Here is a 15,000-nt window from a genome sequence, read left to right on the forward strand (position 1 = left end):
CTGATTGGTCAGAAGAGGAGAGGCTCTGGTTAAACTTCCATAACGTTGCTATAGTAACGGCTCGCTCACGGGGACCCGGACGTACGGCGGACGCTCCTCGTGAGCGGCTTTTTTAATAAATAAATAGATGAATAAAGATGATCGGTGATATGGAGAAGTTTTCTGTAAGGACGTGTTTGTTTGGAATTCGTGGAAGGAGTCTCCAGTGTCGGAGGTCACGCTGCTTTGGTATCTCTCGGTAGTAAGACGAGATAGCGCAGAGGCTGGCGAGTGAGCGAATGTTTATAGATATTTAATAAAAACAATGAATAAAGTCGCAGATATTTCCTCAGCGCTGCACTTACACACCGTTACCTGACGTTTAACCCGAAAACATTACTAGAGTGAAAAATAAATAAATCGGCAGCAGGATGTAGCTCATCTGTACGGTAGGTCTGTAGAAGCGGGAAACGACCCAGCTCTTCAGAGCGCATGACGTCGTTGCTGAGAAAAACGGCCGTGCCCTTCTGCTTTTATGTATCTGCTAATAAAAGATCGCAGCGGGTGCGGCGAAGGGAACAAAATCGATAGCTAGTTAACATAACGTAGTGCCTGTATGAAGAGCGGCGTGCCGGTGACTAGCGGGCGGATGAGGTGTGCTCAATCATCAGCGCGGCTGATACAGTGGCGTGACCTTGCCGCAGGACATCAGGATGGCCGCGGAGCCGTGAGCGGAGACGAAGCTAACGCCGCCTGTGTGGGTTTATTCTTTCAAATCCGGAGCGTACCAGCTAAAACCCCCCGACCCTCCGGACCGCCGGTCAGGATGACATTTAAATGACATTTACGAGTTAGTTCCCCAGGAAGCGGCCATGATTGGCACAGCAGCTCCTCAATAAAAGTGGCTTTTATCCGTAACGCCATCGACGCCGCGCCTCCGCAGCTCCGGCGTGATTCTCCCAGCGTGGATGCCTTTCATTCCACATGCGCGTATGCTCCAGATACCCCCCCCCCCCCACACACACACACACACCCCCGCTGTTTTATTTACTCCTAATTAGCAATCCTCAAAAGATCCGATCTCGTTAAGCTCTTTAAAAACACATGCTACGCATTAGCATATGGACGGAAAACGCGGTCGGAAGGACGGGGAACGGATCAGAGAAAGAACTCTCACAAGCCAAAAAAAACAAACAAACAAACAAAAAAAAAACACTGAAGCTACGATTATTATTACTATTATTATTATTGTTATTATTATTATTATTATTCACGTAAAAAAAAAGGTCATAATGTTGCCTAGGCGGTAACACGAGGGTTCCGTAAAACATCCGTTCCTACAGCGCAATCCCCCGCAGCACTGCGCGCCCGAGGCGGACGCGCTCTTAGCGAGAACACGTCGGGATCGACGTGCTAGAGTATTAAATCAATTTTTATTTATTTTGGATTATTTTTTTTTTTTTTAAATCATGACATGATTCCCGCGGTTCCGTTTGTGCTCCTCCAGAGTTTTTTTTCCCGATGACTTTATTATCATTCTAAAAATGTGGGAAATAAATAAATAAATGAACGAACGAATGAATAAATAAATAAAGAATGCGTGTGTCTACACTTTTGAGCGGTGGTGTGCGTTTAACGCCGTGGAACGTCCATGAAACGAGTCGGTTCTTTCTCTCACTTACGTTACAGCAGCTATAAGCAGTCTTCCTTCAGCAGTCCTCTCTTTCCCATCTCGGGAAAGTTAATACCATTCAAAAACACACCGCTCATCATGATCACGCCGATGGAGCGTGAATAACTCTACTACGCCCTTTTTTATCGATTAATTCTTTTTTTTTTTTTTACAGTGAAGTGATCTTCACTGGTGGTCTAGGAGGGCTACGGATCCCGGATTCGAGTCCCGGGCAGGAAACCCCGGGTAACGGGGGTTCACACTCGGTGCCGGTCCCGAGCCCGTATAAAATGAGACGTTTGCACCATAAAGGCCCGCGCCAGACCGAATACGCGGACCGACGTTCCGCTGTGGCGACCCCTAATGGGAGCGACCGGAAAAACAACATTCCCAGTGAACGGATCCAGCAGTCACGGTGCCCCCGACGTCCGGTACGGCGAAATCACAAAACACCGAGGCGACCGATATATCGATTTTCCTGAGCCTGACTCGGCGGATTCAGTCTTGTACTCCAGCGCGACTCGTAGTCCGCTAAAACCGAACCGTTACGATGACGAGTACGCAGCTGGACGGCACCCCGCCGTGATGCCAGGGCGTATTTCTCATTCGGAGGCCGAACCCCTCTCCTGTTTTGTCATAACGACGCGACAGCGCCGCTCCCCGATGATTCCCCTTCGCTCTGCGTCTTCGATCCGATATCGAGTCGGGGTTGATGATGAAACCGAAGACGACGATTCACGTCTTTGAAAAGCCCACCACAGCCACCGGTTTAAAGGCGAAAGTAACGCTGAACCTCCCGCTGCGCAGGCCATATGATACCCCTTACCTCGATTAGCAGGAAGCACGTATTCCCCCCCCCCCTTCATCAGACTCGTCAAAGATGCATGAGCGAACATCACGCTAATGCTTTCGGTAAGTGATTTCCTGCTGGGCGAGGGGCGTGTTCGCTCCCCATCGGCGAGAGTAAAGGCATTTACTCTTGATTTGCGTCAGCGTGGTGGACGGTTAACAGACACGCCCGAGGAGACCGGGAGTAATATACCGTAGGAGCGTGGAACGAAGACCGTCGCAGATCTGTCGCGGGGTCAACCTGACGCTCCGTCACACCCGTCCACGATTATACTGAAGTCAAAAACGTAAATAAATCACTTCCACGCCGATCCATCTCACTCTTTCATCAGTCCAGCAGAAATCCTGGAGGTCTTTATTACCGTAACGCTCTGTGGGCGCAGCGGAAGTGCCTGATTATGGACCCGGAACGCACAGCTTCGTGCCCGACGGCCGCCGTGCTCGGAGATCACGGCGAGAAGCGCTTCTCTGTTCTTTTCCTTTTTGTGCATTTATCAGTCTGTTTACTCGTTCTCTCTCGCCCTCTCTCTCTCCCTCTCTCTCTCTCGCTCTCTTGTTTATGCTCACATAATGGACCCACGATAACACGCGGGGAAAAAAAATAAAAAATCATAAAAATCAAGCAAAGCGCCATTAACGTTCCCAGAGCGGTACCACGACGCTATTCCCGACAGGGTTCTCATACAAATATTAAGCGGGATCCATTTAACAAGTTGATAATGGGCTACGGAATTGAGAAAAATAACGTTATTGAGCTGATTAGGCGAGATGATGCGACGTTAATTGGAAGCAAAAGCCTTGGAAATGGGGCAGAATTACATTAATGGAAGTGTTCGGCTGAAAGGACGGCGGCCGATAGCATCGGATCATCAGACACATCTCCGTTAAGTGCACCAGTGAAGGGGTAAAAAAAAAAACAACCAACCCCCCCTCCCGCCCCCGCCCCCGCCCCACCCCCCCGGTAATCTATTATTAATGAAAACGAATGGGTTTCTCTCTGGTTTGGGGTTTGGGTATCGATTCCACGTACTCTGCTCGCACTGACTCGAGTCGAGTTTCCGCAGAACCCGGGTCTCGCCCCGGTCCTTTCCTTCCACCGCCGTAACGTCCGTAAATTAAAAGAGGAGCGCTTTTTGTTGTTGTTGTTGTTGTTTTTTTTCCTGGCGAATCTGTGCGTGTTCATGTTCTGCATACACGCCACGGATTATAAACGTCTCCAGGACACGAATGCCGACGTGTTTTAGGCCACCTGTTCTTGCACCTGTGACTTTGGCGAATTTAAAAAGGGGCCCCGTCAGCCTTCGGAGCCATCTGGGAGGTCAGGATGTGGCTTTTCTCCTTTATCCGCCGACCTCTGACCCCATCAACGCTCTCTGGAGCATGAAGTAACCCTAGACCTTAAAAGCTCAGGCTGTCAATGCACAAACAAGGCAGTGTAATGGAACCAGACCAAAGAGAACCCACCGGCACCTCCTCTGACAACATCGCCCGCATCATTAGCATCTTCTGGACTTACCGTTCAACTCAATTCAAGATTTTACACTCACACTCACAACGCTAATGATCATCAGCGTCGTATGAGCTCGTCTGGCGTGCCCGGACACCGTCGGTATTCCGTCGTTGGTGTGTAGGGTGTGTTTAAGTGCGTTTTCTGCTCTTCGATACATGTATTTGACGGAAGCTGTACAGATGTGCGTCGTGTCAAACGCAGCCGTACAGCTGTGCGCTGGATCGTCCGCGGTCCTGCTCGTGTACTGCACGTCGACTGTATTTCAACGTAATCCCACGGACTCGGCATTTCATCACAACCGGTACGACTAGACGGACGTGGGATAAAAAAACAGACTCGACTTGACATTTCACATATGGGAAGTCCAGCAGAGATACCTCCGAGTCAGTGTGTGTGTGTGTGTGTGTTTTCTTTAATCTCCCTCTTCAGAAAGGCATGATGGGAGAACGGAGTCCTGGAGAATGTGCCAGAATATCAAAACCCGACGGTGCACTCGGTGCACTCGGATGAACCGGAGGTTCAAAACAACAAGCTGCAAAAGTCGTAGATCGGACCGACGCCGCCTCACGTTTTCAGACCTTCGCACCTTCATTTCTGTGGTAAAAATTCCGAAGACACCGAGGGACTTTAACGCAAGGTAGTGTTGCACCGATACAGGGATTCGCAAACCACGCACATATCCTTCATTATTCGCGTAGCGATTTAGTGAAAATATTCAAATATCACAGGAGTCCATCCATCCCTTTTCTGTACCGCTGTACCACAGGGTCACGTGGAGCCTGGATCCGATCCTACGGAACTCGGGGTACGAGGCAGGGGACACCCGGTACGGAAAAACCCTTTGCAGGGCACGACAATAATAAAACGCACCCCAGCATGTCAGGAAATTGGGGTCAGAAATGATACAGCGCCCCCTGGAGCAGGGAGGGTTAAGGGCCTCGCTCAATGCCCCAACAGCGGCAGCTTGGCGGTGCTGGGGCTCGAACCCCCGACCTTCTGATCAGCACCCCAGAGCCTTAACCGCTAAACCACCGCTAAACCAGCGCCACACTCACACGCACATTTACACTACGGACAATTTAGAAACGCCAGTCAGCATACAACACGTGACATTGGACCGGAGGAGGAAGCCGGTGTACCTGGAGGAAACCCCCGAACCCCACGGAGAACACGCACACTCCGCGCACACAGGCCGGGTACCAGACTCGAACCCCAACAACTTTTAATGTTTTTTTTTTTTTTAAATAACGAAGCTGATTTGACAGCGTTTCTTTACAGTCGTACATCTTTTTTGTACAGATTACCCCTCCCCCCTTTATACACACACACACACACACACACACACACACACACACACTGCGCACGTATCGAGCTTGATTAAACATGCCTTTTCATCTCAGCTGAAATATTAAACGGTAATGACGGGGGTTTACGGAAGCGCTCAGAAACAGTTTGAGATGAGTCGGACTAATATTCTCTGGAAAAACCTCCAGGCATCTCTCTGTCTTCTTCTATTTATTCGTTTTATCCGCGTGCATCCCCGAGACCTTTCGAATCGATACGCAAGTGCTCCGCTACCTTACCCTTATCGGCTTTAGCGTCAAACGTAAAGTGCATAATTAATCGATTCAGGAGGTTGTTCTACAAGAGGACTGCGGTCAGTTAAAAACAAAAGGCAAACCACCCCCCCCCCCCCCAAACCCCCCCCCAATTAAACTGAACGGATGAACAAACAAAATGGCGCCGGACTCTCCGCCTCGGGAAGGCAGCGAGTCGAAACGTGTGGGCGGCGAGGCACGGATAAAAATTAAAGAGGCGTGAAATCAGCAGATTGGAAATATCTGCCGAGGTTAAGCGAGAGTGATCAGTAGAGACCTCGAGCACGGCTGAGATCACTCACCTCGGGCGTGGCGTTACCCAGAGGCACGGCTACGGCATGAACATGAGTGGCTGAGCTTTATTGGTCATGACCTGCACGTAATGTGGACTAGCCTGACATTTTCCTCGGAGGACTCGATGAGTCAATAGAGTACGCCGCTGAAATACACGATTTCACCCCGGCAACGGTCGAGTTCCTCCCGGGCGATGCTGCGGATAAAACCGCGCGGACTTCTGGCATCGTTGTCAAACCTTATTTATTTATTTACTATATTTCCCGGATAACGAGTCACTCTGGAGGACGAGCTTTTAAACTCTGGAGGCTACACACCTGCCAGGAATTCTCGTCCATCATGTCCGTACTGCCATTTTTCCATTAGGAGGGTATACACTGCTAGTACGGAATATGAAACACTTCAGGACGCGCCGTTATTTCCTCTTGTACCTCAGCAATCTGCCGACGATTGACATTCTTCCTTATTCAAGAACGGCACGACGACGCTTCTATCGTCTCGTTACGTGACGTCCCGTGTAACAAGCTACTTCCTGTTCTCGCTTACGCAATGGCGGCTGTTAGCGGTCGTTCCCTCACCAGAGTTACAGCTTCACTCCGAAGCGCCGACACCGGAGACTCCTTCCGGTCCACGTCTCCCCGCAGGAAATCCCCCATCACGATCTATCCGTCAGGCTGCCGGCCAATCAGAATCCAGAATTCACCAGGACGGCGATGCAGAACGTACACGCGTTACAAAAATAAAAAGGAGTATTTTTTGTTGACTCATGAAAAGTGTTCTTTCAATAGAGGAATTTATTGGAATAAAAACGATCCCGGATCTGGATCGATATTTCAGATCTTTCCTGCATTTTTGTCATCTTGTAAAAAAAAAAAAACAACAACAAACAAAAAAAAAAAACAGATCGGCTAAAGAGCCTCGGCAAGCTCTAAGCACATCTCTGAAGCTCTTTTTTATTTTATTTATTTATCCATTTGCTTATTTGTACTCTTACGCTAACGGAATAAAAATCCGTTCCTCCTTCGCCGGAGTATTCTGCATCCCGCTCGGCAGAACCCCCAGAATCCTTCCTGTTCTCGCTCGCAGCGTGTTTTCAGCAGATGCTGGAGATAAATTATTATATTAAACGTTGCTTCTGATCTGAATCCATTTTCAAGCTTTTATTATTATTTTTCTTCCGGTGTCGACCCGCAAAAATAAAACGGAGGCATGAAGCGCTTCAAAATATTTTTTTTTTTTTTTTTTTTTTTTAAATCCATTTATTTTATTTGTACTCTTTCGGCTACGGGATAAAAATTCATCTCGTGCTCTTCACTTCACTGCAATCAGCCTTATCCGTATTCAATGCATATTTTATTTGATATATTCATTACAGGAGTTGTTTTTTTGGGGTTTTTTTTTTGGACAGACCGTGTGTGTCACCGGAACGTTGGACCGGGAGAGAACCCCAGAGGATGATGGGAAGCGGCAGAATGGAAAAGGCGGAGAACGCAGATCACGTCGGACATCTTTCCGCCACAACCCCCCCCCCCGGACGACCTCGCTAACTTTGTTAATTCTGTGCTGGAGTTAAAATCTCCCTCAGAGACCGAGCGTTCCCTCTCCTCAGACCCGGACCCCGAGCGGCGGGGCGAGATGTAATTACAGGGCTTTTGGGATCCGAACCCAAAGCCCCGAGCCAAACAGGAACATTAATTATTAAGTCGACATAAAGGGTCTGCCATTACCGAAGCTTTCATCCAAACATGTAGCACAGCGAGGGGGAAACGCGTCAATACTGCAAATGTAATTATAGAAAGAAAAAAAGAAAAAAGAAAAAAGAAAAAAAGCCACCCGCATTGTTTTATTGGTTTGTTCCTCTTGGGGGTTCCGTATGAAACAGTCCAACGAGAAACCAATCAGAAGCCCAAATCATCCAAAGCACCCTTAAAGGAACCATCTTTTAATGTACTGATTATGAAAAAAGATGTTTCTATGACACTTATTTATTTATCTATTTATTTCTGAAGACTGTTGTATCGTCTGATCGGGTTTTTTTTTTTTTTTTTAAACCAAATTTTACGTGAATTCTGTTTTAATAAATCTTTTTAGTTATTTTCTTAATTTAACATCAAGGCGGGGGGGGCGGGGGGGGGGGGGGGTGTTGGGGGTTTTTTGGGGGAGGGCTTATGTATCTAGAACACACCGTAGTCAGGTGTGGGGAAAGTTGTAAGTAAATAAAAAAAAATTAATAAAAACAAAACAAAACAAAACAAAAAAACAAACAACAACAAATTGAACACGCAGATTTCCTCTCGAGGGGAAACGCCCCAAAATTAGGAACTAATTAGAAAGTCGAAACCATCTAACGGACGCTTAATGAACTTCAGCTTGCATTTGAGACTTGGGTGCAGTGATATTTGATATTTGATGATTCGGGTGCAGTGACAATGATATTTTTTGGAAGACAGAAATCTAGGAACTCCTCTGTCTTCTCATCAGGTGCTCTCTGGGCTTTGTTTTTGCATTTTAGAATGATTTAAATCTCATTACAACTGAACTAAAATGTCATTCAGATTCAATTCAATTTAATGAATGAAATATTTTTCGCCTGTTTATTTAAAAAAAACAAAAACAAAAAAACAAATAAAAACAACACAAGGGCTGCATGCAGAGTAATCCCCAGTCGGGCGTGGTGGCGATGAACACGTACGATCTGCCCTCGCCAGGTTACCGAGCTCTCGCTACTCGTTTTTTTAATATTTAAATGCTGATTGTGAATAACGTCTGCGCTCTCGGCGTCCCCGGGTCCCGGGCTGGTGTTTTATCACCAGGATTAAAATTCCAGCGGAGTCATTATCTCCGACACGACATCCATCCCGCTCCTTTAACATATTGCCGCATCAATCAAAGAGCAGAGCGCGACGGTGATGAACGTCCGGAAATGACGTTGGCTGTCGGGAAACGTTTCTGATTTACGACGAGCGTAAGACGGCTTCGCGCCGGCCTCCTGCCAGAGGGGAAGGTAAGTTCATTTCTCAGCAGGACCGATCCGTCTCACGCCGTGAGAGCGTCCGCGAGGACTGAAGAGCCGAACGTTATCACGGGTCCTTGACTGGAGAGAAAGAGAAATATTTTTGACTCGTTTAAACCTGGCGTAAACACAGTGCGCCTGTGTATATCGATTATCCCTCCATCCATCTTCTACACCGCTTTATCCTTTTCAGGGTCGCGGGGAAACCTGGAGTCTATCCCAGGGAGCGTGGGGCACGAGGCGGGGTACACCCTGGACGGGGTGTCGATCCATCACAGGGCACAATCACACACACATTCATACACTACGGACACTTTAGACACGCCGATCAGCCTACCGTGCATGTGTTTGGACTGGAGGAGGAAACCGGAGTACCCGGAGGAAACCCCCGCAGCACGGGGAGAACACGCAAACTCCACACACACAGGAACACGGTGGGAATCGACCCCCCGACCCTGGAGGTGTGAGGCGCACGCGCTGATCACTCAGCCACCGTGCGCCCGTGTATATCGATCAGGCTTTATTTATTTATTTATTTATTTATTTATCTGTTTGTTTGGTGTTAAAACAATAGCAGTGCGCTCGGAGACCCCCGGGCCCCAGGTGGACCTCCGCAAATTGGATTGTGTTTAAGCGTCCACGTGGCGAGCGAGACGGACGGGACGGGAAAATTGATTCTTTCTAATTAAACGTAACCGTATCAGCGCTGGAGTGGCACTCGGGATGTAATTCTATTTAGCCCACAGCTGTGATCTCCAGCCCGGGAACGAGCCAGAGCGGACGGACCGATGCACGGAACGAGGAGGGAATGGAAGAAAAAAAGAAAAGAGAGAGAGGATGGGATGGAGCGGAGGCGTATGAGACGGACGAGCGAGGGGTCGACGGAGGTTAATGATCAGAGATTAATGGTTTAATTATGCTGCGGAGAGGCAGAGATCCAAACGCTGAGCCGTGGCCTGAGTGCAGCAACAACATCTTCACCTTCTTCATCATCATCCTCCGTCCTTCACACAACGCTGGTTATTAACACCGCGTGTGTGTGTGTGTGTGTGTACTGTATCAATCCTCGCATGTACACTGTGCATATTTTACTCGAATAATAATAATATCTTGTGTGTTTGTTTGTTTATTTATTTTTCAAGCCGTTAGTTTGTTCCAGGCTCCTCGGAGAACTATTTTCTTATAAGTATGAGAAATGTGCTCTATTTTTCAAACACAGTCTTGTTATGAACAGATTCGGTAGCATAAAATAAATGAATATTTAAATGTAAGTGCCCCCCACCCATTTTTTTTGCTGACGCATTAACGTAGTAGGTATAAGAGAGGCGCGTAAGAGAAGCCGAACGTATTTAAAGCCGAGTTGTCGAGGTCGAGCCGCTCCACCCTGAACACTGGCTCCTCCACCGTATAATTCAGCTCCTGATTACAGACAACAAAACGCTAACACCCGCAGTTTGTGGTCACCCGTATTCCATCCCACGCTATTCTTAGGGTTTTACTCGCTTAGCTCGCGGCGTGGGACGCATTTACGACGGCGCAGGGACCTGAATCATCGGAAAGGTTTAAACCTGCTCGTTCCGCGCTCGTCAGGGCCGAACGTCGGGGACGGAGGACGTGAATCGTTATTAATATTCTGACGGGCGGAGGTCAAAGTTCAAAAATGACCTACGAAGGGATTACCTTCAGTAAAGTTCTTCAAAAACAATATTTTAAGAATGAGATCACAGTTTCTCATAGGCTCAGTGTAGCGATGCAGGGATGACACGGCAGAAATATCAAATATGTCAATACTATACAAACTATACGACATGTAGCTCTGCTAACAAGGAGTTTTGGTTAAGACCGTGTGTGTAGAGAGCAGGCCGCCTACGTAGGTAGCAATCAAGGGCTAAGAGATGAAGTCTGTGTGTCGTTCCCCGAGAAAGTGTTCGAGAGCTAAAAAGAATGGAGCGGTTGTCCTGGCTAAGAAATATTTCCTTCGCCATCGTAAGTCTGAGCTCCGGATCTAATGAGGTCACAGGAAACTGAAAGCGGGTCACAGGAAGCTGTAAACAGACTACAGGAAGGTGAAAGCGGGTCACGGGAAGCTGTAAACAGACTACAGGAAGGTGAAAGCGGGTCACGGGAAGCTGTAAACAGACTACAGGAAGGTGAAAGCGGGTCACGGGAAGGTGAAAGCGGGTCACAGGAAGCTGTAAACGGTACAGGAAGGTGAAAACGGGTCACAGGAAGGTGAAAGCGGGTCACGGGAAGCTGTAAACAGTACAGGAAGGTGAAAGCGGGTTACGGGAAGGTGAAAGCAGGTCACGGGAAGGTGAAAGTGGGTCACAGGAAGCTGTAAACAGAGTACAGGAAGGTGAAAGCGGGTCACAGGAAGGTGAAAGCAGGTCACGGGAAGGTGAAAGTGGGTCACAGGAAGCTGTAAACAGAGTACAGGAAGGTGAAAGTGGGTCACAGGAAGCTGTAAACAGAGTACAGGAAGGTGAAAGCGGGTCACGGGAAGGCGAAAGCGGGTCACGGGAAGGCGAAAGCGGGTCACGGGAAGGCGAAAGCGGGTCACACGGCAAATTAAACGAACCTCTGAGCCGCGACTGATCCCAAACCATGACTGGGCTTCGAAACCATCAACATGTGTGTGTTCAGACTCTTTAAAGCTTAAAGCCACTAACGAGGTAAAAGAAGCTGCAGCCAAAATAGCAATCACAGGCACCAGGCAGACGTTTATCAACACCCTATTATTAGCATTTGTGGTTAAACTTCAAGCAGTGAGTCTATTTTTTAGCTCTGTAATTAGAACATCTTTGTAAGGAGTATTTATACGTGAATTGTGAAGTGTTTTCGACTGTTTTTATTTTACTGGAAACATCCTGGATTTAAAATCCTAATCTTTTTTTTTTTTGGTGTTCCCTTCACATAATTACATTAATACGGTGTTTTGTTTTTTAAAGAAAGATGAGTTTAAAGAGGCGTGTATCGAGACTGTAGGAGGCAAGTAAAAAGTCGAGGAAATGGGAGGCTTTCACTTAAATCGTCCTCTTCTTCTTATCATCATTATGATTATTATTATTATTAGTAGTAGTAGTAGTAGTAGTAGTATTTCCAGAAACAGAGTGGTTCATATTTAATTTTTTAAAAAATTCATCCTAAAATTATTTACATATAAAAGATTCAAATGTTTTTTTTTTATTTTCACTTGAAAAAATGTTTATTTTTTCTCTTCATTTTTATCTAGATGTTTCACGCAGGTGCTCAAGAATAACAGAATAGGGTAGGGGGGCCAAAACTTTTGCACCCACCTGTTTGTCTATTTGACTCCTCTGTTTATTCATCTATTTGACTCGTTGTTCCTTAAGGGCAAGTCCAGGCATAAACTGGCTAATTCTGACGCTACAAGCTAGCTAGATTGTACGCATTGAGGTTTTTTTAAATAACGTGAACACGCGGTAACCATGGAAACGCATCAAAAGAGTCCGGAATATCGACATTTTCCTCAGATATGTTGTTAAATTCCTCAGAAAAAGAGACTGTACCTCAGAAAATGACACTTTATTCACATTTAGCATCAACCGCCAACCCAATCTCTACCATATTAAGGATTTCAATGGAGCACATGGATACGGGTTGTTTTTTTTTTTTTTTAAACAGTTTTTTTTTTGTTCTTCCTGTTTAAAAAGTGAACAGTTCAGAGCAGACATTTTCAGTGGCGGTATAGTCCGGTATACTCACTGTCGGCGTGGGAGGGAAAGGCCGTGCAGCCGAGCAGAAGCAGGACAGAAAGCCAGCGAGGCGTCAAGGGCACTGAGGGGCAAATATGAGGCACCATGTTCCAGGTTGGCACTTCTTCTTCTTCTTCCTCCTCCTCCTCCTCCTCCTCAATGCCGCTATTTCCTTCCTCGCTCTTACACAATCATAGGCTAAAACCTAAACAAAAAGAACAACACACGAGGTTAAATCGCAGGAAGTCGAGGGTCAACGAGGAAAACAAACACTCATCCAATTAGCGTCAAAAGGCTAAACTCGGCAGGACACCGGGGAGCGGGACGAGGACTTAACCCCTGACCTTAACACACTTTAGGATATTAAAGTGACCTCACACAGATGGCACACACACACACACACACACACAAATTTTCTTTGTTTGATCAAAGTATCTGATTTTTTAAGTTGAATAATATTAACTAAAAACGCATACAATTAAATCAAAAATGTAATTTAATTAAATAAAAATTTTTTTTTTTAACTTTAAAAAGTAAATGCATAAATAAAAATGAAAATAAATCTAAATACATTTTAAATGGACGTGTACTTTAATACACAAAATCTATCAAAAACAGATCATCTTGTTGATTTATAAGTACGCATTTCACAAATTTCCGCTACGTTAAAAAAAATAAAAGCTAACATTGCGTCTCATTAGACTAACTAACGTTGGAAATTAGCATAGCTACAAGCGGCTACAATTGAAATTGTAAGTAAGTAAACTTTAACATGTAGCTATTTTATTCCATTATGTTATGTATTTTAGAGGACATTTTACGGAGTTGACTCGAGGTCACTTGTTGCTAACATGAGAACGTAAAAACCTGAACAAGAAAAAAAAATCTGATCTGAACCGCAAACACGTGTTCGCTGAAATCCCGTGAAGTAAGTGCGAATGAGCGTAGCTTCGCATATGTTTAACAGTATGCGGTGTGCTTCACGGCGTATTCGGCGTAAACAGAAGCAAGAACTCAAAAAATTCTGATTTATTTATTTGATCTCGAGGATATGTCCGTTGCCATATGGCTGACTGGAGTGTAGGAGGAAAGAATTAATCAAACGCAGAAAGAATATGGAGATTTGTTTTAAAATTCAGTGTATTCCTGGTGGGTTCTGCGGTACGACGGTGTCGGTGTGTCGGCGTGTAAGCGTCACGTTCAGACGTGGTGATACACAGGTGCTCGGTCCACCTCGGACCATCTGCTTCTGTCCTCCAGCTCAAACTCCAACAACAGTGACGTGCCAAAAATCATGACGCCGCATACACGACTATATTAATCACACATTTCCATTTAGACTCGTATAGACTGAATATGAACACGCAGGGTGGGGGGTGGCAGAATGGCACTATATTATAGAGTGGGGAGCCAAAAGTTTTGCACCCACTTTATCTTCTATTAATCTTATATAAACGTATAAAACGTTGATTCGTCTATTTGACTCCTTGTTCGTTAAGGGTAAGTCCAGGCAAAAACTGGCTAATTCTGACGCTACAAGCTAGCTAGATTGTTCACACTGAGTTTTTTTTTAAATAACGTGAACACACGGTAACCATGGAGACGCATCAAAAGAGTCCGGAATATCGACATTTTCCTCAGATACGTTGGTAAATTCCTCAGAAAAAGAGACTGTACCTCGGAAAATGACACTTTATTCACATTTAGCATCAAGCGCTAACCCAATCTCTACCACACTGAGGATTCCAATGGAGCACACGGATACGGGGTTTTTTAAACAACGATGAGAGAGTAATTAAACGTACGCAAATACAAATTAGTCGACAGCATTATTATTGGCACCCTTGGTAAAGATGCGTTAAAAAAAATGCCATTAGTTAATTAGTGTAAATGTTATAATTATTGGCACCCATGCATTTGGTACAGTCTTCTCCTCTAGTGCTCGATCTGATGTCTTATTTAGAGCATATCCCCAAATACTGCATGGTTCTAGGGTTCTAGATCTTCTCTTTTAGACTCTTCAGCTCATGATAAACAGGTTTTCAGGAAAGCTGACGAAACGAGTCGAGTCGAGCCTTTTTGAGCGAACGAAACCGATCCAGTGGCGTTTACATGTTCGTGATAAGGTCTAACGTTGTGATCATGTGATAACGTCTTCGCGTGCAGCTGACGCTCGTATCGCTAACACGACGTTCGTGATCAGGTCTAACGTTGTGATCATGTGATAACGTCTTCGCGTGCAGCTGACGCTCGTATCGCTAACACGACGTTTGTGATCAGGTCTAACGTTGTGATCATGTGATAACGTCTTCGCGTGCAGCTGACGCTCGTATCGCTAACACGACGTTCGTGATCAGGTCTAACGTTGT

At 46.1% G+C, this 15,000-nt stretch overlaps 1 protein-coding gene across 6 annotated transcripts in view; it reads right to left on the reverse strand.

Moving 5' to 3' along the window:
* The window catches only part of ptprfb (protein tyrosine phosphatase receptor type Fb), a 157,839-nt gene that overhangs the window by 93,928 nt on the left and 48,911 nt on the right, over window positions 1-15,000 (reverse strand). For all 6 annotated transcript variants that reach the window (XM_053673677.1, XM_053673679.1, XM_053673678.1 and 3 more), the window contains exon 2: window positions 12,642-12,836. In XM_053673677.1, coding sequence (XP_053529652.1) covers window positions 12,642-12,738 — 97 coding nt within the window. In that variant the 5' untranslated portion in view covers window positions 12,739-12,836. The remainder of the gene's footprint in view (window positions 1-12,641; window positions 12,837-15,000) is intronic.

This window comes from Ictalurus punctatus, chromosome 20 (genome assembly GCF_001660625.3).
Source record: "Ictalurus punctatus breed USDA103 chromosome 20, Coco_2.0, whole genome shotgun sequence".
Lineage (NCBI taxonomy): Eukaryota > Metazoa > Chordata > Actinopteri > Siluriformes > Ictaluridae > Ictalurus > Ictalurus punctatus.